Source organism: Carassius auratus, chromosome 11 (assembly GCF_003368295.1).
Source record: "Carassius auratus strain Wakin chromosome 11, ASM336829v1, whole genome shotgun sequence".
Taxonomy (NCBI): Eukaryota; Metazoa; Chordata; class Actinopteri; order Cypriniformes; family Cyprinidae; genus Carassius; species Carassius auratus.
In genome coordinates this window covers 17,328,920-17,350,749 of record NC_039253.1, presented here as the reverse complement: position 1 = coordinate 17,350,749, position 21,830 = coordinate 17,328,920, and the positions used below count along the sequence as shown (strand labels likewise).

Sequence of the window (21,830 nt, the reverse complement as noted above, 5' to 3'; positions counted from 1 at the left end):
GATAGATAGATAGATAGATAGATAGATAGATAGATAGATAGATAGATAGATAGATAGATAGATAGAAAACAGCTTCTAGAAAATAAACAAATTTTATTGATGATATCAGCTTGAATTAAACAGTAAAATTTTCCTATCTATATATATATATATATATATATATATATATATATATATATATATATATATATATATATATATCTTTGTTCCAAACAAAAAAAAAAATGGTTTGTGCACAAGCTGATGACATAGTCTAAGTCAACAGTAAATGCCAGTAAGTCAACACCCACCCACCCCCCCACCAACCCTGGGATTTCTGGGGTATAAAATAAAGGCACCCCAAAGCTTTTCTTTACATCTCCTTTTTTGAGGGCTGAATATCAAGAAAAAAAATCAAGAAGAAAGAAACAGGATTTAAGAATGGTTTTCACTGGAGTCATCCTTTCTGCTCTGGTTATGTTTCTGCTTTCTGACAGTGCTCAGTGTAGAAGAGTCAACTGCAAGTCTGAGTGTTGCTCATTTGTGGAGGGCTTTCCAATGAGACTGAAGGAGCTCCGTTCTGCATACAGAGAAATACAGAAGTTTTATGTAAGTATATTTAGACTGATTTCCAGCTCAAATAAACTGAGTTAAGTCTTAGCTGCAAGTTATTACTGCTTTTTTTATTGCAATATTGAGGTTTGAGGTTCTCTCTAAAAGGATTTTGTTTACATTTGTTCTACTCAGGAGTCCAATGATGACTTGGCACCATTACTCGATGAAAACGTGCAACAGCACATCAACGTAAGTACTAAACTTATTAATTTACTTCCACAGTAGTATAGCAACAATTACTAAAATGTAAAAGTTAGCAACATCAGAAGTAATCATACTGAAACCAAAGGTTTTGTGCAAGACGTGTACTAACCAGACTAAAATCCCGCCTAACATCTTTCATCCGCACATTGCTACAGCAGTGGTGAAGTGTGATAACCGTGGGTGTCTGAAACTGCTCATAACAGGAGAAATCTCATATATGATCCACAGAGTCCTTATGGTTGTCATGTCATGAATGAGATTCTGCGCTTCTACTTGGACACCATTCTGCCAACAGCTGTCCAGAAGGACCACTTGCACTCAAAAACACCAATCAACTCCATAGGAAATATATTTAAGGATCTCAAGCGGGATATACTGAAATGTGTAAGTCTGTCTTTTAATCATTAACATATAAGTTTAAAGGATGATACATTACTTTCACAATCTGCAAGAGCAACAAACTAGTTTAGGCTGGCGTTTTTTTTAAGCAGGGAACTGATTAAATATATCTTGCTAAAGTTAGGATGTGTAATGTTATGATGGTGACCGTTATTTTTTGAAAAACGTACTTCAGGCATCTTTAGGATGTCGAAATAGTGCACATATGTAGAAAGCCTATGTGGCTTTTTATTGGCAAGAGCTATTGCAAATCGACCAAAATACCTAGTAGCCTACTTGTTGTGCAATGATATGGTGAGGCAAAGAAGGTGTCTTTAACATTGCAAACTACATGAAATAACACATATCTCTGTATGTTACAGAAGAATTACTTTTCTTGCCAAAATCCCTTTGAGTTCGCCAGCATAAAGAACACATATGAAGAGGTAAGTAAGCAACTTAATGCTAATAAGAGTAACTTATTACACAATCAAAAATATTTTCTACTCATTTTTTCAATTATTAAGTTATTCCAAAGGTTGACAAAATCTCTTTCTCTTTAGATGAATGGAAAAGGTGTTATTAAAGCCATGGGAGAGCTTGATATGCTCTTTAAGTACATCGAGCAGTATTTGGCATCAAAGAGAGTCAAGCACTAATAGGGTGTCACTGTGGATTAGATGGTGCCATCATGACTTGAGTCAAGTCTGAATAATCTGAAAAGGAACGATGGGCAGATCAATCACATACTGTAGGATATGGCACAAATGGACTTCACCCTTTAATTTATATTAAACGCTTGCACGTCATCATTCCATCACACTACTTTATGATGCACTGGAATGCCTTCCCCTTCCCCTTCAGTTTCTGGATGTCACAATGGCAATGTTTTAGGTTCAACTAAAACCATAAGATGTTGTTTAAGTCACATTGACTTAAATGAGGCTTATTTAAAAAAACTAGTTGCATTTTGCCAACTTGCTCAAATAACTTGAATCTATTGTGTAAATACTGCTATTTATGTCTTGTGAACTTTATTTATTTAGTTTTTTTCACTGTATTGTTTACTTATTTCTGATGCTTGTATTTAATTTGTTACATTAATGTGTCATCAATAAATTATTGCAACTCAGTAATGCAACAGACATTTCCTTTTTGGGTTAATGTGGTTATTTGTCTTCCTCGTGTTGACATGAGTTCATACTGGTCTTCTGTTTACTTCCTACACTATATGTCGAGCCTTGAGCATAAATGTAACCAAATCTACACTCTAAAAGGACAAATCATTAAGACAGTGCTCATGTGGCTTATCATTTCACACTATAATTTAAAGGGTGTGTAAAAGTGAGCTGGTTAGGGTTAAAACATGACTGTGCTAACCTCAAAACTGACCTAAATAGAGCAGTTACCAGCAGCTTAGCAGTCAACCCTTTACTGTAATTGCAGCAATGCATATCTCACCCTAATGAGATTAACTATGTAACAGCTAACATAGGTTGTGGAACTTTAAACCTGCAGCTGTGGCGTGATCTACTGAGTAAGCAAAACAGTATGGGAACAAGACGCTAGTTTCAGTTGTGACAGAACACTAAGCAAGGCCTTGGGTGGTTAGCTGGTTGGTATAGCAGTTGAAATTGAAAGCTTTTGCAAAATAATAGAGCAAAGAGTCATAAACTTGTGCATCTATCAACAGCAAACAATCATAGGCTGTGCATGAAACCTTGCAGGGTTTCTCCATAAAGGTAACTGTTAATGAAACTAGTCACATACAGGCTTCCAAAGCACCAAAACATCAGGACTTCTGATGCAGAACAGATTTAGAGAAATATGTGGCGACTGCAATGCATATTTCTCAGATACAGATTTGTTAAAGTTTTGTTTTTATTTTTTCCATCAACTAAATGCACATCACAAGAATTTAGATGCCTTCAAACTTAGATGAAAGCTGTCCTGCTCTCCATGCACAACAATATGCACAACATTGCTACACAATGTATGGAGATGGGGTGGGATATATGACCAAAATCTCATATCACGGTATGTGTCATTTTATTTCATGGTAAAAATATTTATCACAGTATAGTTATTCTTTATGTTATCAAAATGTTTGATACCATAGAAATGTCATAACTTGTCACCAATGCCAACATCACAAAAAAAAAAAAAAAAAAAAACTAGACCAAAAAAAAAAAAAAAAAATCATGATTGCTGAAGACAAATACAGTCAATGATTAAAAAAGATGATGATTAACAAATAATTAAGAAATGCTATACGTACATTGAATAAAGAAATCTAATTTATAAAATCATTGCATATCTTCATTGAGAAAATTTAATAATATATTTCCTCTTATTAAAATTACAAAAGTGGTTTAGTCAAGATCAGTGAGAGATTTTCTCTCTTTTATGGTTTGATTAACATGGATGACAAATAAAAATAAAGAGTTAAATTGGACAAATTAAGCAATTAAAAATTAAAGACAAATGTTCAGTTGAATTTGAACTACCAAAGTCATTTTCAACTGATATGATGTGACAGAAAGTGTTCACTGACATTGAACAGCCAATATATACACAGTAAAACTGAGAATACAAACTTTAGGATGTAAAATGGGAACTGGATACTGCTAATGAACTCAGTGGGTCAGTTCTTGCACCACCTTGCACTACTATCATGGTCGGAAGCAGACAGGTGCAAATCCAGGATGTGCAATTGAGCATATCTACGTTTTTCTCAACTCTTGCTATCCTCAAACTGATGCTTCTGAACCATTTACCATAAACTAATGAAAATGGGTGAATGTGTGATTTAGCTTTTCATTCTGCACAAGGCTATGTTGACTATCCGTAAGAGGAAAACCGAAGCTGCTTCATTTCCGCAACAAGCAGCCACCAAACCACAGTGTGATCTTACCAGGTTGTTGAGGATGGTCATGCCACATCTTGCTGCCACTGATTCACGAAGGAGTTTGAGTCACAAAAGACTTCATGTTAGACCGCTGGCTAAATGTTGCTGTCAAGTCTGAAGGTCTGACTATGCGAGACTAGCTTCCTGTAAGCCTTAGCACTCTGTGTGCATTTCAAGCCCATACATGCAGCATACCCATATCCTATCTGTGACAGTTAACAAAGTTCACAGTTCAGTTCAGGTTTGAAACATCATTACACATTAAAAATTCTTAGAACTGCTACTTTAGCATAGAGTGTTAAGTGCTCTTAAATCATAGTTCAAACTCAGTATATTCAGAGAAATTGAGCGATTTGACACTCAACAGAAAAGCAAAAAATAAAGCAAAATTCCTAGAAAATTTGTCACTGTATTGATCTAGACAATTTAGTGCAAGTTTAAGGGGTCCATTGTAAATAAATGAACAAATACTCTGTTAACGCTTTAGTTTTGGCTACAAGCTGCAATGTACTGTGTAATTAAACAGAATTTACACTGTAACTTATTTTGTAAATATAGTATTCAGTATCTCAGTGTAGGTATAAGAGGAAAATATTATAAAGAAAATCAATCAGTAAATAAATACTTATGATTTCCACTGTAAGTATTTTGAAACTAATGTTCTAATGTTACATAGTATGTATGACCTATCAACAATCTTATATGGATCCTCTCAAACTACACTTCCGCAGAGGTCTGAGCATGGAACTGCAGTCTGAATTAGTCTGTCAAGACAAGAGGAATCCTTAAATCAATTAATTAATCTAGCCATTTGAGATTGACAACCTCCTTCAATCTCATCGACAGACTAGGCTGTCTTCAGCTCCAGTCGGCACTTCATCGCCACTTCCTGACAGAATCCATGTAGATCGGCTTTACTCATCTCAGCAGAGAGAAGAGAGAGACACATTCACCAGAATCTGTGCTTATACTGCGGATTATCTGGACACATGAGAGCTTCCTGCCCCACTTGTCCACCTCGCAAGGCTTCTATGGTGAGTTCGATTCTCAGTTCTTCCACTGCTTTAGAGATTTCAGTCCCCTTAAAGATTAATGGGCAGATCACTGAGGCTATGGCTTGATTGACTCAGGGGCTGCAGGAAATTTCATTGACGCTAGTTTTGCAAAGACTCACAATATTCCTCTTGTCCCCTGTGTATCTCATTTGGCAGTGGCAGCACTAGATGGCTGAATGCTGTATCTTGAGTATCTTGTTATGCCATTCGGGCTTGCCAACAGTCCCTCAGTGTTCCAGGCCTTCATCAATGACGTGTTCAGAGCCATGTTAAATCGCTGGGTCATTGTTTACATTGATGACATCTTAATTTACTCAGATTCTTACAAGGATAATGTCAAGTAGGTCAAGGCAGTCTTACAATGTCTCATCAACCACCAGCTTTATGCCAAAGCTGAAAAGTGTGAGGTTCACCAGGAAACAGTATCATTCCTTCGGTACGTGATAAGTTCGGGATGGGTAGCCATGGACAGCAAGAAGGTACGAGCCATTGTCAACTGGTCTCTACCTGCCACCTTAAAAGAACTGCAACACTTTCTAGGATTCGCCAACTTCTATCTGAGATTCATTTGTAACTTCAACACAGTGGCAACTCCCATGACTTCTATGATTAAGAAGGGTAGTCAACACCTCAAATGGTCCTCAGCAGCCTGTTCAGCCTTTCAAAACCTCAAGGAGAGATTTACAACCACACCTATCTTGTACCATCCCGAACCAGAACTAGAGTTCACTTTGGAAGTGGACGCATCCACCACTGGCATTGGGGCAGTTCTTCTCTCAACGACATGGTAACCCACCTACATTATATCCTTGTGCCTTTTATTCCTGTAAACTCAACCCCACCAAACAGAATTATGATGTGGGCAACTGATACCTTCTCATTCAAAGAGTTTTCTTTATTTTCATGACTATGAAAATTGTAGATTCACACTGAAGGCATCAAAACTATGAATTAACACATGTGGAATTATGTATGGAATTATATACATAACAAAAAAGTGTGAAACAACTGAAAATATGTCATATTCTAGGTTCTTCCAAGTAGCCACCTTTTGCTTTGATTACTGCTTTGCACACTCTTGGCATTCTCTTGATGAGCTTCTGAAATGGTCTTCCAACAGTCTTGCAGGAGTTCCCGAGAGATGCTTAGCACTTGTTGGCCCTTTTGCCTTCTGTCTGCGGTCCAGCTCACCCCTAAACCATCTCGATTGGGTTCAGGTCCGGTGACTGTGGAGGCCAGGTCATCTGGCGCAGCACCCCATCACTCTCCTTTCTTGGTCAAATAGCCCTTGATGCCTTCAGTGTGACTCTACAATTTTCATAGTCATGAAAATAAAGAAAACTCTTTGAATGAGAAGATTTTTCCAAACTTTTGGTCTGTACTGTATATGTATGACCTACTGTATAAACAATTATTTGAGAGCAATGTGTTAGCCACTTACCCTGTAACTACATGGAACAAGGGGGGAACTAAGAAGCACTTTATTTTACAGCCTACAAATGTTGTATTTACCACGTAACTACATGGAACAAGGAAGATACAAGGTGGACTTAAACAGGTTTTTTTTTCTATAAAAACACCACAGTATACATCCACTGAAATACAAATGTTGTATCATGTATTTTTACCAATACTTTTAATTCTGAAAGAGTGACATGCTCTTGCTTAAGTTTCTGTTTGGCATGCTGGCAGTCATTTCCTTTCCATTGGCCATATGCCTATAAAAATGTTTGACATAAAAACACTTTGAGTTTGTTTACCAACAATGAAACTACATTTAATACAAAATGGTTTCAAATGCGCTTTGCCCATCTGATAATGATCAACACTATCAACCACATCTATTTGAATTTAGTTTTTTCAGCTCACCCTTAAAGACCCCTTTAAAAGTTTTAATATATTGAAGCTATTTTATATACTGAAAGGAAAACACAGCCATAATCATCCACAGCTGCCAAACTGGATTGGTGAGATAAATCTCAAAGGTCTGCAAAGAGATTAATGAAACCTTCTGGAAATGTCCATCTGGATAAGAAAGGCTTACAAAGAAGCTGTACTACGTTTGCAAACCCCTAGTGTATTGCTGAAATGGCATGCATTGGTTATGAAAAGATTTTGCCTTTTAATATTGTTTTCAAAGACTCAACTAATGGTATTAGGGTGAAAATGGATACATAGCCAGTTAACCTGTCAAACCTTGTATGACTTTCTTATTTCTGAAACTAAGCCTTTATCAATGTTTTTTTTTTTTTACTGTCAATTTTCAGCCTCCGTTTAGGGGGTGAATAGGGGGTGATGTGGGAGTATAAATCTTGAAGGGTGATTTCCCTTTAGGTGTGGTATACTAAAAACATGAAGATGAATAATTTCTTATACAATGGCATGACTCAGCTAGCTAAAAACCAAATGGGCTTTTTTTTCTTCTTCTTCTTTCATTTATTTATAAAGCACATTTTAAAACAACCAAGGGTTGACCAAAGTGCTTTACATAGATAATAATATAAAATACACAGAAAACAAACAGTACACAAAATTTTTTAAATAATATATAAATAAGATTTAAGCACTGATTTAAAACAGACAAAGAAGGTGCTGTTTGAATGGCAACAGTGAGATTACAAAAGCTCGGTCACCACAATGTTTCAGTCTGGACCTAGGGATGGATAACATTTATAAATTCCCCGACCTAATTGTGTTCTCGCTGATGTCTGTGAATGCAACACAGTGAGGTAGACTGGCGCAAGATTATTAAGTGATTAAAAATTTTAGATTCAACCCTGAACTTTACAGGCAACCACTGGAGAGAGCTCAAGATAGGAGAGATGTGCAGGTATTTACGTGTTCTTGTAAAAAGCCTGGCTGCTGCATTTTGGACCAGTTGTAAACACTCCATGGATGAGCAGTTAATTCCATAATATATGAATTACAATAGTCTCAATGGGAATAAACAAGTGCATGAATTACTTTTTTGAAGTTCCTTGTTGATAACAAAGTTTTAACTTTAGCAAGGTAACGAAGATTGAAAAAAACACACTTTAACTACTCCATTTACAGGAACTTTTTGTCGAGCTTTAGACCAGAATCAAACCAAAAACCTAAATTGTTTGCACATGGAGTAACCCATTGAGTTAAGGAACCAAAGTTACATTCAAACATAACCCTAACCCTTACAGGCATTAAAAGAGCCACTAGGTCCGAACAGAATTACTTCATTTTGCCTTCATTTAGAGTCAAACATTTTTTTGTAAGCCATGACTTGAGTTCCTGAATGCATGTATACGGAGTTCCTAGTGCATTTTTATCATTTGGTTTAAAGGAGAGAAAAATATCCTAAAGCCTAAGGGTAATTTATATAGCATCTTACAGATCTTACGGTTAGTTAAAAAAGACATGAACCATTGAAGAGTAGTGCCTCACAGGTTTATATAATTTTCCAAGCGTGGGATGAGTACTTTTAAAGTTTATCCAAAATGACTGTCACAGAATCATAGTGGGAGGCATTCATGCCATGACCTTGACCATTCAACATTACAGTGGTTCTCATTTTGACATAAGGCACATTTGTGTTGCAAAATTTAGATAGATGACACTTTGAAGACTCATGAAAAATTTGTAAAGTAAATTAGGCAGCAACAACTTGGCCCAAATGCTAAGCTAAAAGCTATCTTTTTGGGGCTGTACATTAACTTGAAATGTTGCAATGTTTATAGAACAGGACACAAGAATAAAACATTAACATCTCTGAAAACAACAAGAAAATAATGACGATTACTTAAACATGACAATAATGTTCTAATACTTTTATATAAAAACAAACAAAATAAGAAAATGCATCCGCTGAGAAAAAAAAAAAAAAAACTGTATACTTCTCTTCACTGGTTTAACACTTGTTAATGTTCACTTCTAATTTTTTTTTATAAAAAAGTGTTAATTTTCCTATTTTTTACCTAAAATAGGTTACAAAATATCCCTTTAAATTTTGAGTGAGAAAGATTAGTAATATTTCAAAAATAAATAAATAAATAAAATAAAATTAAAATAATGTAGGCGTATTTATCTATCGTATCTACGAGAAATGTGGTTTAACTAATACAATCTACTTCTTCTGAATCTGGGTTGTAAAATATAGGAGACAACATCTTGAGTGATGCTTTCAATATGCTGGTCTTGCTGTAGACTCTACTTAGTCACATAATGCAAAAAAAAAGCCATCACTCAGTACCGTGCATGCTAGGTGCTTCCCCAAACAGAAAAATATATTAAAACTACATTTATTAGGAAACTCACTAACTCACTGTGATACCCTTTCTGAGTAAAGAACTGTTTCTAATTCTTCATAAATAGAGATGGGACATATTTTTATTAAATGCATTTGAAATACATATTTAATTACTATGTACATATTTTGTTATTTGTCATTTTTTTAAACAAACAAACAAACAAAAAAGCTCAGATAATAAAAAACAATACTATTTAACGTGTATTTATTTGACAAAATTACAGACTGCCTACCCTGGTGAAGTGTTGCTAGTTGTCGAGATGCCTCAAGTCCATAAACGAATCGGTCAAACACCTTTATCATCTCCTACTTAAAGAAAGAAAATTGCTCGCGGCAATCTCTCAGGCTCCCGTTCCCCAGTCAAAAGCCTGCCCAGTCAGGAGAGAGAGCACTAAAAGCTACCCTGGAGCGTTCCTCGACACATGTTGTTTGTTAGAGGTAAAAAACACCTCCCACTGTGTCAAAAAGGCTCGGCAATCTGTGGGCTGTCCAGAACAGCAATGAGAGTTAATCCATGGTTCTGAAGAATAACGTTAGGGTCAGGGTGCAGGTTAACTGTCATTGGTTGACAGGCTCTCCACGGCATGCCTTACGGCGGTGAGTTCCTCCTCATGGTGCCCCTGCAGCTCCACCACTGAACGAATTGGAGTTTCCTTCACTGGGTTCATTCTTTGGCCAGATTATTCTGTCACGACAAAAGGACCCAGAGGCAAAGGCAAGTCAATAAGAGGGTTTATTGTTCACAAAAATAAACTCAGGCAGTCTGCCGTTCACTGGCCGTATCCGCCAGTCACAGAACTGGACAATAACACAGAAGAACTGGAACACAGAGGTAGACTTAACTTGCTGCTGGGCGAGGTGCGACTACCTCTCAGGCTGTACAGGCCGGAGGACAGCATCCGGAGGAGAACAAACAGCTGGCAACAGGTTACTTGGAGACTGGGCAGAGATCCAGGTAAGTCACATGATCGGACACGACTGGGCAAGGCTAGACTGGACTTGACTACATCTCACAATAGATGCAATAGAGTAGCCAAGAGACTGGCAGCTAAGCATAATAATCTGGCAAAAGCCTTGTAACATGCTGAGAAAAATAGAGAGGTAAATCAGCGTAAAGAGGGAAAAAGTGCAGTCGTGAGAGCAGATTGTGATCATGAACAGCTAAGTCTAGGACAGCACTTCATGAAATAGAAAAGAACACTAGAGTCAAACCCGGCTCATGACAAAAGATCTTTCTTCACCTCTGTTAAAAGCACTGCCAAGTATAGCCTATCATAGCTTTTGGCTATATACAGTGAATCATATGACATCCAGGTTAAAAAAATCAGTTGTCAATTGCTCACCCTCATGTCATTCCACTATTCTAAAACCTTTGTTTATTTTTGTAACATACATTTGGATATTTTTTATGAAATCTGACAGATTTCTGTTCCTCTACAGTCAGTCATGCAACTTACTCAAGGTCCAGAACTGTAAGAAAGACATCAAGTAATCCATGTCATTAAGTATATCATTGTTATGGATGTGCCTATATGTTTTGCTCTCACCCTCCCATTCTCTGTTAATCTCTTAGGCTCACCCCTTTGGTTTGTCATTCGTCTGAGCAGATGCCAATCATTATAAACCTGTGTGACGTCCTGCCCACGGTGCCAATCAAGATCTCCCGCTACAGTTTAAAAGGAAACCAGGGTGAACGCTCTGTGTCTTGCGCACATACTTTGTTTGCCTTTCTGTTCCTTGTTGGTAGCTTTGTTGATGTTTGTTGTCCTGGTGACAATTACAGTGTGTTTAACGTTACAACCATTGCTATGCTATTATGCCTTTTGTAATATGCATATATATATATATTGCTTTTTATTTTTTCTTTAATTCTTTATTATTGAACTCTTTAAGTTTGTATAATAAATCCCACTGTTTTTTGCAGTATTGTATAAAAATTATTTACAAATTTAAATGTTAACTCTTACATTACTTACTTATATCTTTAGATCCAGAACCAAAAGTCATAACATTTTATGGGGGCTCGTCCGGGAACATCAGATCCCTGAAATTGTGAAAATGTGTGTTTGTGACAATGGGCATTATTTAATGCATTATTGGCATATTCATGCAGAGAGGTATTGTGTTGTTTGAAGGGATGGGCAGTATTTTAAATACATGTATTTCAAATACAAAATACTATTTTGTATTGAAAATACCTTTGAAAAAAAAAATCTAATGTATTTTGCATTAAAACATTTAATATGAGTATTTTTTAATTTTCAAAACGCATAAGGTATCATCCTCCTTATTAGACTGCTGATTACCTACAGAGATGGGCAGTATTTAAATATTATTTTGTATTTTGTATTTAAATACCTTTGGGAAAAGTCAGATGTATTTTGTATTTAAATACATTTAATCTTAGTAATTTTTAATTTGTATTATTTTTGGATACTTGCTGATACAAGAAATCAGTAGTCTTATAAACAGGTTGATTGGCAAAAAGTATTTTATGTATTTTGAAATTACAAAAATACTAAAGATTAAATGTATTTAAATAGAAAATGCAAAATAGTACTGCCCATCCCTGGTTGCTTGTCTGTTTGTTCTGCATTATGGATGTCTTTAGTTTGCAGAACTTTATTACCAGTCTGAACAGATTAATTTGTGTAGGAGGCAAGATCTATTGCTGATAGCGGACCACTATCAGATTGTCGTGAATAAACAGAATTGCAAGGCAGAAATAAAGAGTAAAGTGTTGCAGATCTTGTGTGAGTTCAATTTTCTTCCCCTGTCAAATGCTGGGGATGAGACTTGTGGAAGTTTATGCCTGGGTTACATTGCTCCTCAGTCTCTGGGCTCACCAGTTTCCTCTGGTTCCAGAGAGGACACGCAACTGAAAGTCTGCTTAGCCCACTTGCAGTACGAGGCACAAGAGAAAGCCCAAGCACATCAAGTCAAGTCATCTTTATTTATATATACACTTTTGACAATACAGATTGTGACAAAAAAGACATTTCATCATTGAATTCTGTGATCATGCTGAACTAAATCTGTGTTTGGAAATACGCAAACTCTAGATAGAAGCTGATGAAGATTGCTTCCAGTTCAGCTGAGCAGTCAAGACCTGATGATGGAGCCATCCCAGAGCACATTTGATGTGAGTAAACACATCTCTTAACAAAAGTTTTTGTGCATTTTGTATATTAATATATTAAGTATAACTTTTTAAAGAGGTGCTGCATTCACTCGCAATTACTCACCGCGTCTCAAGCATTTTCATCAAACATTTTCAAAGGAGCATCCGGCGGGCTTGCGGAAACCACATGTGATGATCACGGGGCTGGACTTCGCTTCGCCCATTTTGAAAAGCGATCCATAGTGCAAAGTTGATGTATTTCCTCAGCAACTAGCATGGATCAGCTCCAGTCATAACAAAGAAGATATCATCCTCTTTTGGAAGGCCCGCTGTTTCTTCTGTTGCCATAGTTGCGGAGTTGAAGCAGTCTTCTGAGATTTCGGATGCTGGCGGGGATGGTGTGGTCCTTTTGTCAGCAGAGTGTGAGGTTAGAAAATTCTGAGATATTAAAAGACCTGAATTCTTATTTTAGGCATTTGCAGCCTAAGCAGCATGCTTATTGAATGCAGTTAAGAGAACTGTTATGCATCAGGAGGTGAGTTACTTGTTGGAGAATGGTCTAGCCAAGCCTAGTTCTAGTCCCTGGAGTTCTCTGTGTCTTGTTCCCATCTTGTTCCCAAACCGGATGGAACGCTGGGATTATGCAGAGATTATTGAAAAGTGAATGCAGGAAAACAGGTACAAAAACAGGAACTTTGGCCTCCCACTGCCAGCAGCTTACATTCCAGAGAACGGACAGATAAAATGAACTGCCGCAAACTTCTACAAAGGATTGTGGTTCTTAAAAAACAAAGTTACTTGCTGGATTTACAAAACAGGTAGAACACTCAGCAGACTGTCATCATGGACCACTTCACAGCCGGTGAGTGGCATTAATCTAGTGAATCACAACAGTTATATACCAAGTGTAGAGGAACAAGCCAAAACTGATCGACACACTAATCGAAGGCACAAACAGGGAGCGAGACCCAAAGGGAAAAAAGACATCAGATTGTCACAAGTTTCTTATATTGCTACAGTGGCGTCCTCTACCCCAGATTCAGCTATGACAAGGCTTGCAAACACTGGTATTCTACCACCCCCTATACATCTTGAAAACAGATCTGAAGCATCAATGAATGTGGGTGGATTTGGAAACAAAGATGAAGTTCTCAAGGTGAATGGATAACTTGACTCTAGGGGTCAAACAACTAAAAATCAAGTCAAGAATCTTGGTGTGATTCTAGAGACGGACCTTAGTTTTAGCAGTCATGTCAAAGCAGTAACTAAATCAGCATACTATCATCTCAAATACAGTGTAAGAACTAGATGCTTCGTTTCCAGTCAAGACTTGAAGAAACTTATTCATGCCTTTATCACCACCAGATTGGACAATTGTAATGGTCTCCTCATCTGCCTTCCCAAGACAACTATTGGGCAACTGCAGTTCATCCAGAACACTGCTGCCAGAATTCTGACCATAACCAGAAAATCTGAACACGTCACACCAGTCCGGTTACATTTAGGATTGATTTTAAAGTACTTTTACTTGTTTAAAAATCACTCAATGGCCTAGGACCTAAAAACTTTGCAGATATGCTTGCTGAATATAAACCTAACAGACCACTCAGATCATTAGGATCGAGTCAGTTAAAATATCAAGGGTTCACACAAAACAGCTGCCCGCAGTTGGAATCAGCTTCCAGAAGAGATCAGATCTGCTAAAAAACATTAGTCACATTCAAATCTAAAGTCAAAACTCATCTCTTTTGTTTAGCACTGTGCAATGTCTGAACTGACTGCACTGTATTTAATGTATGATCATTTTCTTTTTTAACCGTATTATAATAATTTTGAATACATTTTTAAATCATCTTTACATTTATTTTAGTGATTATAGTTTTTTTTAATGATTATTTACTTTATGTAAAGCACTTTGAATTAGCATTGTGTACAAAATGTGCTATATAAATGAACTTGCCTTGCAAAGTGTTATGGTTAAACAATATGTTGTTTATAAATATGTTATAAGATGTCAAGAGGGGAAAACACTTTTCTCTTATACATGTATTTTAATGTAATGGCACTACCTCTTGCGCTTGATAGCTTGATATTGTTTGCGTTTACAAAGGACAAATTACTTGCAATTTCATTAAATACATTTCTCACACCAGGTTTGTTGTATTTTAATTAAATACATTTGATGAGCTTGTATTTGTAACTAAATATTTTTTGGTGTAATTGTGCCCATCTCGGTTCATAAACAAAACGGAGTACATCTATTGCCTTTTCATTTTCTCTTGCACTCTGGTTTTTCTTTGTAGTCGTTTTCCATCAACTACAGAGCTTATTAGTACATCTCATTTTGTTATATTAACATGGGCGGGAAAGGTTAACTGTATGAGAAAGGTGTAATTAGTTAAGAATAAAAAGAAAATTAGATCTCATGATAAAGCTGCATTTTATTACTTGGTTTGAGACGAAGAGAACTGAATTACATTATATACACGTATCACCAATTTCAGAAAGTGAAAGAGAGGTATTTGACAAGTCAGTGTGAGAAAATTAACACATTCCACAAACACAGGTCTGAAATTGTTCATACTAAAAATGGTGGTCTTAACATAATTGTACAAGTTTAAATAAGACACAGAAAATTGGGTTTTAGGCGTTTTAATCCAAAGTTGTAGCGGACCAAGAAATAAGTACAGCAGTTAAATACTAACTAGCATCTGCCTTCCCCCGTTAGTATAAAATTCTGTGGGATTTCTAATTGGTTTTCCAACTTGGTGAATATTGTAATCTTTGCTTCGAGAAATATATGTATAATGCATGGAAAAGATCCCACAAAGGGGTAATATCAAAGAAACAGCAGAAACTGCACTGAAATCATTTAGCCGATATCTGCGGCTTGGGAGTATACTGACATTGCATGTTCAACTCTGTGAGCATTAAATCACTTCCTTAAAAAGAGGATCAATCACACAACAAATATGAAGCTTTAAAAAACTATATAGAAAAATAAAACAAAATTCAACCTTTCAGCATATGTCAATCAGTGCAGCCAAAAATCCGTCTGCTGGATGAGTATTCCCAATTTCCCTTAAACATTTTCAGAACACAAGGCCTTAGGTCAAAGGGGGCATTTCTTTGTTCCTTTATCAAACACCTGGTACCTATAAACTGCTCTCAACAGGTACATTCAAACACTTACTGCATGGTATGTATAGAAAACACAACACAAACAAAAAAAATGCACTGGCATAAGAATACAGTCAACTGCTAACGCATGTAGAACCATCACAAAGAATCCATTTCATAATTCATTCATTATATACTTAGAATACAAGCAGGTCTTGCGGTTCAAGGTGGTGGATTAAAAAGCAGCAGAATATATCTAATGTTTTTTTTAGCAGGTATATGTAAAATGAAATGCCAGAGCATGGGTTACCATTCTTTACAAATCTCTGAGGGAAAAGCTAGTTGGAAACAAATATGCATAGAATCGATTCAAGGCAAATCAAAAAAGATGTGTAAAGAGTATCATTCAGCAAGCAGAGGGCCGAAACAATGCGTTGGATTGGCTTCCCATGGTAAACCTAATCCAAAACCAATGTGAAAGCAGGGCAATATGAGGTTTTGCTCTCAATCTTAAGACCAGGGTTAGGGTTAGGATCTAAAGCTCAAACAAAGATCTTGTATTTTACTTGACGTGACCCTGAACAATACTCACATACATTTCCACAGTAAAGAACAGAGTGCCTCTACATTCAGAGTCTTTTCAAAAATACATTTTCCTCTGGACACCAGTACGGTCTTTTACTGTAAAAGCATTCAAGTGCAGAAATAAATGACAAATATAATGAAGAACAAACAGGAAAGCTAGCATTAAAACGGTGTTAAGTATAACTCATGAACTCATTTACTAATGGCTTTGGATTAAAATAAAAAGGAAATGGAAAAATAAAATGCTAATGGTATCTAACTTAGCATTCTGATTACCCCACTAAACACCCTGTGAAGAACAGTACTTGGGAACACTGGAGCAAATAACTGGACGTCTTGTGTCATAATGGTGCAGATCCTTTCTTTTGGTAGCAAAGTGGTTAGTTAAAGATATTGAGTGATTAAAAAAAAAAAAAAAAAAAAAAAACTTGCTTTCACTTTTTTGTGGAGTTATTGCTTCCTTAATTCAAACTTTTAACCTGATGTATGGGTGTAAAATGTATGCGCATGTGCAACAGAGTGAATGTGTCCTTAGCAAGCGGGCGTCTAGTTTTCAGCAGCTGTATTGTTGGTTTTCTTTCTCCTCTTCATCAGCAGTGGATTGGAAGAGTCTTCAATCCTCTTGATTTTGACCTGCTCATAGTCGACTCTCATTGTTGCCAAGGCACTAGTCATTTCTTCCTGTAGAACAGAGACATAATAGCATTAAACAGAAAGAAGATATGGATCTGAGGTGCACTGACTGCAAAAAGCTTGCAGGAGACGTTCTGAAATGACTTTTTTTATGTTGTGGGAGGCCTCACCTTGACTTCCTCCCATGTGTCTTTCTCTTCTTTCAAAACACGGCTGGTGTGTAGGGGCGTCTGTGGCACCTCCATTGATTGCTATAGCCACATAAATAACCATAGAACATAGTAACCCATATATAAAAGCACAAAAGAAAGCCATTTGTCTAGATCAGGGTTTCCCAAAGTGAAGTTCTCAAACCCCTGGTGGTTTGTGTGGTTATTACAGGGGGTTCATGAGTTGGCTTGGTATGCCTACAAGTTAATACCATTAATGAATGAATAAAAAAAAAAAAAAAAAAAAATTATAATAATTAGATTTTTTTTGCAAAGAAATAATATAGGTTAATACAAATGTGATGTAAATGTAAAATCTTAAATGTATAAAAAATAATTATCCTTTTGGGAAACCCTGTATAAAAAAAATTGTGAATGAAGGATTATGATTTTTTTATAATTTGTGTAATAATAACAATTGCTATGTAAAAACAACTTAAACTTTAAAAGTGATAAATACATGTTTGTTTGTTTTCAAGTTAAACATACAAATGTGCAATTAAATAATTGAAATATTTAAAATCTCAATGGGTACTTCAAGCACATAATTTAGGTCAAAGGGGTTCGGCTGACAAAAAAAAAGTTTGAAAACCCCTGGTCTAGATCAACCCAGAATCAACTCTGTGAAAACAACTCACATTGATCCAGGGGTTGTTCATAAACTCTGTGATGGTCATCCTTTGTGTCGGCTCAGTTTTCAGTAATGTTCTGATGAGCTGCTTGGCTACAAAAATAGGAAAGGTGAGTCACTCAAATCTATAATCATTCTTAGAAACAAACGAGTTGAAGATAACAGCATTCTAAGAACGGTTTCTTAAATTGGTTTCATAAAACAGAACTTGACAGATACCTTCCTCTGAAACGTCCGACCATTCAGGATTTGGAAACTCATATTGCCCCATGCGGATTCGTTTTTTCATACCAGGGGATATAGCCAATCCATGGTTGGAATAGAAAGGTGGATAACCACAGAGCCTGGAAGTTGAATGAAGTGAGAGTTGAGCTATATCAGACACACTTTACAATCTCAAGAGTAGCAAACCCATTTAAATAGAGGTCTAGACAGAGAAAAATGGCATATGCACAACATGAAAGACTCACTTACAGAATATACATGATGACACCCAAAGACCACATGTCACAGGACTTGTCATACTTTTCTGGACCAAGAACCTCTGGGGCTATAACATGAAAAGATGAAAATACTTAAAAATGGGATCAAATGGCCATCCTGACACCTAAATATTGATCATTCTGATATTCTTACCAACATAATAAGGAGTATAGCAAGGGGTGGCCAGAGAATTGTGTGAGGTTGTCTCTTTTGCAAAGCCGAAGTCTGTCAGTTTAAGAAGGGCGTTGGGTCTTTTAGAGGTATATAAGAGGTTCTCTGGCTGCAAAGTGAATTTACAGGCATATTCAGTTAAGAAAACCATGAAGGCAAAAATCATATCGTCGTTGTAAGAATATTACCTTGACGTCTCGGTGTGCAATGTTTATTGCATGTAAATACTGAATGGCCTCTCCTATACTCTTCATGATATCAGAAGCCTCTGAAAAAAATATTAAATAAGGTATTATGGTAAACAGGTCTATTTATTATTTTGGCATTCTTAAACATGTTTATATATACTTTATAAGAGAGTAGACAATGCCGTTACCTCTCTCAGTGAATGCCTGGTCCCCTCGGTCCTGAATCCGACTGAACAGCTCACCACCATCCATGCTACAAAATAAAGCAAAAATCAACTGACATATTAAAATATCTGAAGTAACTTCATATTAGTGGAGAAAAAAGATTATTTAAAACAAAAAAAAAAAAACCAACAAAGATATTAGGCTATTATGTAATTATATTAAAACATAAGTAAACGAAAAGTGCAAGATATATTTACTATATTTTCCATTTACTACTACTACTACTACTACTATTTCTACTACTACTATTATTATTATTATTATTATTATTATATGAACCCACACATTCAGCTAAATATGCAACAGTAGATTTGAAATAAAAATGGCGTCAGGAAGCTATTGCGGTTTCCTCTAAAAGCATTGATAGTTCAAACGTATACGTGCTTAAAGTCACAAATAATGACTTTGTTCAAATGCATACAACTTAACCACACACACATCAAGGGGGGATTCTTTTCACCTTTGTCCCATGTAATCATTGTGGTTATCATTTCCGATTATAGCAAACCACTGCTTGGTGTGCAAGTCGTGTGAGCAACATTTCTTGAAAACTTGCCAGTTGCGAGAAACTGGGTTAGTGGGCTTAGAAAGACTATCTGTCTCTCATCAGAGATGGGGGTGGGGTGGATGAGGTTTTAAAAAAAAAAAAAAGGGATCTGGGTAAGACTGCATGGTTATGACTTTGATAACTAGACTTGAAAAGCACTTGATCTACTTGGTTTGCTTCTAGCACATCCGCTACTGTAATGATAAAGCATGATAATTCGTGAAAGAGAGTGCAAACTGCTGATAACCGTGTACTTCTATGTAAATGTGAAGAATCATGCATCTCCACTATGGGCCACAGCGTGCAAGACAAGTTTCATTTCCACAGCTAATGTAGAAGTGCAGCAAGTTTCAGGTGAAATCATCAAAGGACTGACAAAAGAAGAAAACACAGTAAGAGTTTGACTGAGAAAGCCTATGAGACGGGGGCTTTGAACAACCACATCACGTTTTAATGCTTTCGGTTTAACTAAACCTCAAGACGCTTTGTGTCCCATCCAGTCAACATACAGCTGAATGTGCCAAAAAAAAAAAAAAAAGTGTTAAGCTTATGCGCTGAAATTTCAAAAGCATGTGATTTATGGTACAAAACACCAAAGCCCCACTAAAGGGTTGGGTTGCACCATCATTTCTGTGTGTAAATTTTCTTAGAAAAGCCATATTTGAAGCTGAACATCAGTTCTGGCATTTTCCATTTCCATCACCTGCTGCACACTCAGTTTTGATGACCTGTAGATTTTGTTTCCTACGTGATGAGTAGCTGGATGTGGCTGGCCTGATTTCTTGTAACCTATTCATGATCTTCTGCAATCTATGATAGACCTTCAGCCAGCTTATTTTAATATTTGCATTATGACTATCAGCAATTACATATAGATGAATCTATAAGATGTTAATGATACCCCAATGAGCCACTGACACCACAAGATAACTCATATCTAGAAGCTTCTCACACACATTTCCTTCCTACAAACAGAATCAACGGTTTCTAAAGAAACTCTACACTTCCCTATGAGTCTCCTACATCAAAAAGATGCATGAAATCTTACATCATCCATGAAACAATATTGTGCTTAATAGGAAACAATGAACTGTAAAGCAGAATCAAAGAAATGTATGGATTTATTTTTGCACCTATCAAACAAAGAGCATCTATGAAATGCAAAGAGTCAAAACTGCTCTAATTGTGCAGAAATGTGGAAATGTACAGGAAAGAGAGGTCAAGAAGAAACAGAGTTGTCTCTTCTGTTCATTAGTCATTTAGATTAAGACACTTTGCAAACTCAAAATTTCTGGAGAACACAAGGGTGTAATCAAAATCCACACTATGCATCTTGTTGACCTTCCAAAAAATGAGTTCCACTAAAAGATCAGTAACCTTTCATAACTCCAAACTGTCAGTTGTCACAACATTGAAAGTCAGTGTCATTGTTGACTGGCAGTGAATTTACATACAAGGGACATCCGGCAGACTTCTGACCACTTCGGGGCTTTTGTAAAAAATTACAGATCAAATTTCTGCATTTTTGTATTCCTGCCCACAGACAGATGGATAGACAGAGAGGCTTTTCAAAATCAAAAGTGCATTATCGGTGTTAAGGTTTCAGGCAAAAGGGAACACCACAGCCCTTTTTCCACAGTTTTCTCACGTAGCACCATTTATTAAAGAAGTTTGATTGAAAATCCATCTTGACAGTAGAGAATATCCACTTTAAATGGATATTCACACAGAAAGTTAGTTAGATTCTGTCATTAATTACTCATCCCCATGTCATTCCAAACCCGTAAGACCTTCGTTCATCGTCGGAAAACAAATTATTTTTAACAAGGATATTTTTGATGAAAACTGATAGACAGCAATTTAACTGAAATGTTACTAGGCCCAGAAAGGTAGTTAGGATAGAATTAAAACAGTCCATGTGACAACCGTGATTTTATGAAGCTATAAGAATACTTTTTGTGCAGGAAGAAAACTAAAATAAAGACTGCAGGGTCAGAAAGCTCTAGGATTAAATTAAAAATATTTTAATTTTTGTACCGAAAGACGAATAGAGGTCTTACGTGACTGGAACGATGGCGGGTGAGTAATTCATGAGAGAATTCTGGGTGAACTATCCCTTTAAGAGAGAACATCTCAGAAAGGAATTAAAAAGGCTGACAGTTAACATGCTAAAACACATCAGGTCATCAAACCTTTCAATAAGTTGTCATTAAACATCTCATTAAAATCTAGTATATCATCCAGGTCTATCCCTATGTGCATAATCTCTGAGTAAAACAGTTAAAAACAAAAAGGAAATAAACCTAAAAACCTAAAAATTCACATAAGCTCACATCTGCTGGTAAACAACAGTGGTGACAAACACAGTTTCTGACTTCCTACAAAACAGGCGGTGAAGAAAATGTGTGAGTCAGCGCATACGTGAGACCAAGAGAACGATCAAATCAAAGAAATGGAACAAAGATGTGTGTGATTTCTGATCCTCACATCATTATATCT

The 21,830-nt window shown here is 36.4% G+C and overlaps 2 protein-coding genes across 2 annotated transcripts in view; one reads left to right on the top strand and one right to left on the bottom strand.

Moving 5' to 3' along the window:
• Positions 1–320: 320 nt before the first annotated feature.
• On the top strand, positions 321–2,319 carry LOC113111236 (interleukin-10). Its single transcript, XM_026275831.1, has 5 exons — positions 321–588; positions 727–783; positions 1,027–1,182; positions 1,560–1,622; positions 1,740–2,319. Exons 1-5 carry the CDS (start codon positions 421–423, stop codon positions 1,833–1,835), a joined length of 540 nt encoding a protein of 179 aa, XP_026131616.1. The 5' UTR covers positions 321–420; the 3' UTR covers positions 1,836–2,319.
• Positions 2,320–14,960: 12,641 nt separating this feature from the next.
• Positions 14,961–21,830, bottom strand: part of LOC113111235 (MAP kinase-activated protein kinase 2) — a 29,949-nt gene continuing 23,079 nt past the window's right edge. The window contains exons 3-10 of the mRNA XM_026275830.1: positions 18,748–18,812; positions 18,560–18,639; positions 18,354–18,480; positions 18,192–18,267; positions 17,937–18,061; positions 17,725–17,810; positions 17,048–17,128; positions 14,961–16,925 (exon numbers count right to left, since the gene is read on the bottom strand). Coding sequence (XP_026131615.1) covers positions 16,791–16,925; positions 17,048–17,128; positions 17,725–17,810; positions 17,937–18,061; positions 18,192–18,267; positions 18,354–18,480; positions 18,560–18,639; positions 18,748–18,812 — 775 coding nt within the window. The 3' untranslated portion in view covers positions 14,961–16,790. The remainder of the gene's footprint in view (positions 16,926–17,047; positions 17,129–17,724; positions 17,811–17,936; positions 18,062–18,191; positions 18,268–18,353; positions 18,481–18,559; positions 18,640–18,747; positions 18,813–21,830) is intronic.

Coding starts and splice junctions, on each gene's coding strand:
- LOC113111236 (XM_026275831.1), top strand. CDS start 421: ATGGTTTTCACTGGAGTCATCCTTTCTGCTCTGGTTATGTTTCTGCTT. Junction 784..1,026: donor ACGTGCAACAGCACATCAAC/GTAAGTACTAAA, acceptor TATGATCCACAG/AGTCCTTATGGTTGTCATGT. Junction 1,183..1,559: donor AGCGGGATATACTGAAATGT/GTAAGTCTGTCT, acceptor TGTATGTTACAG/AAGAATTACTTTTCTTGCCA.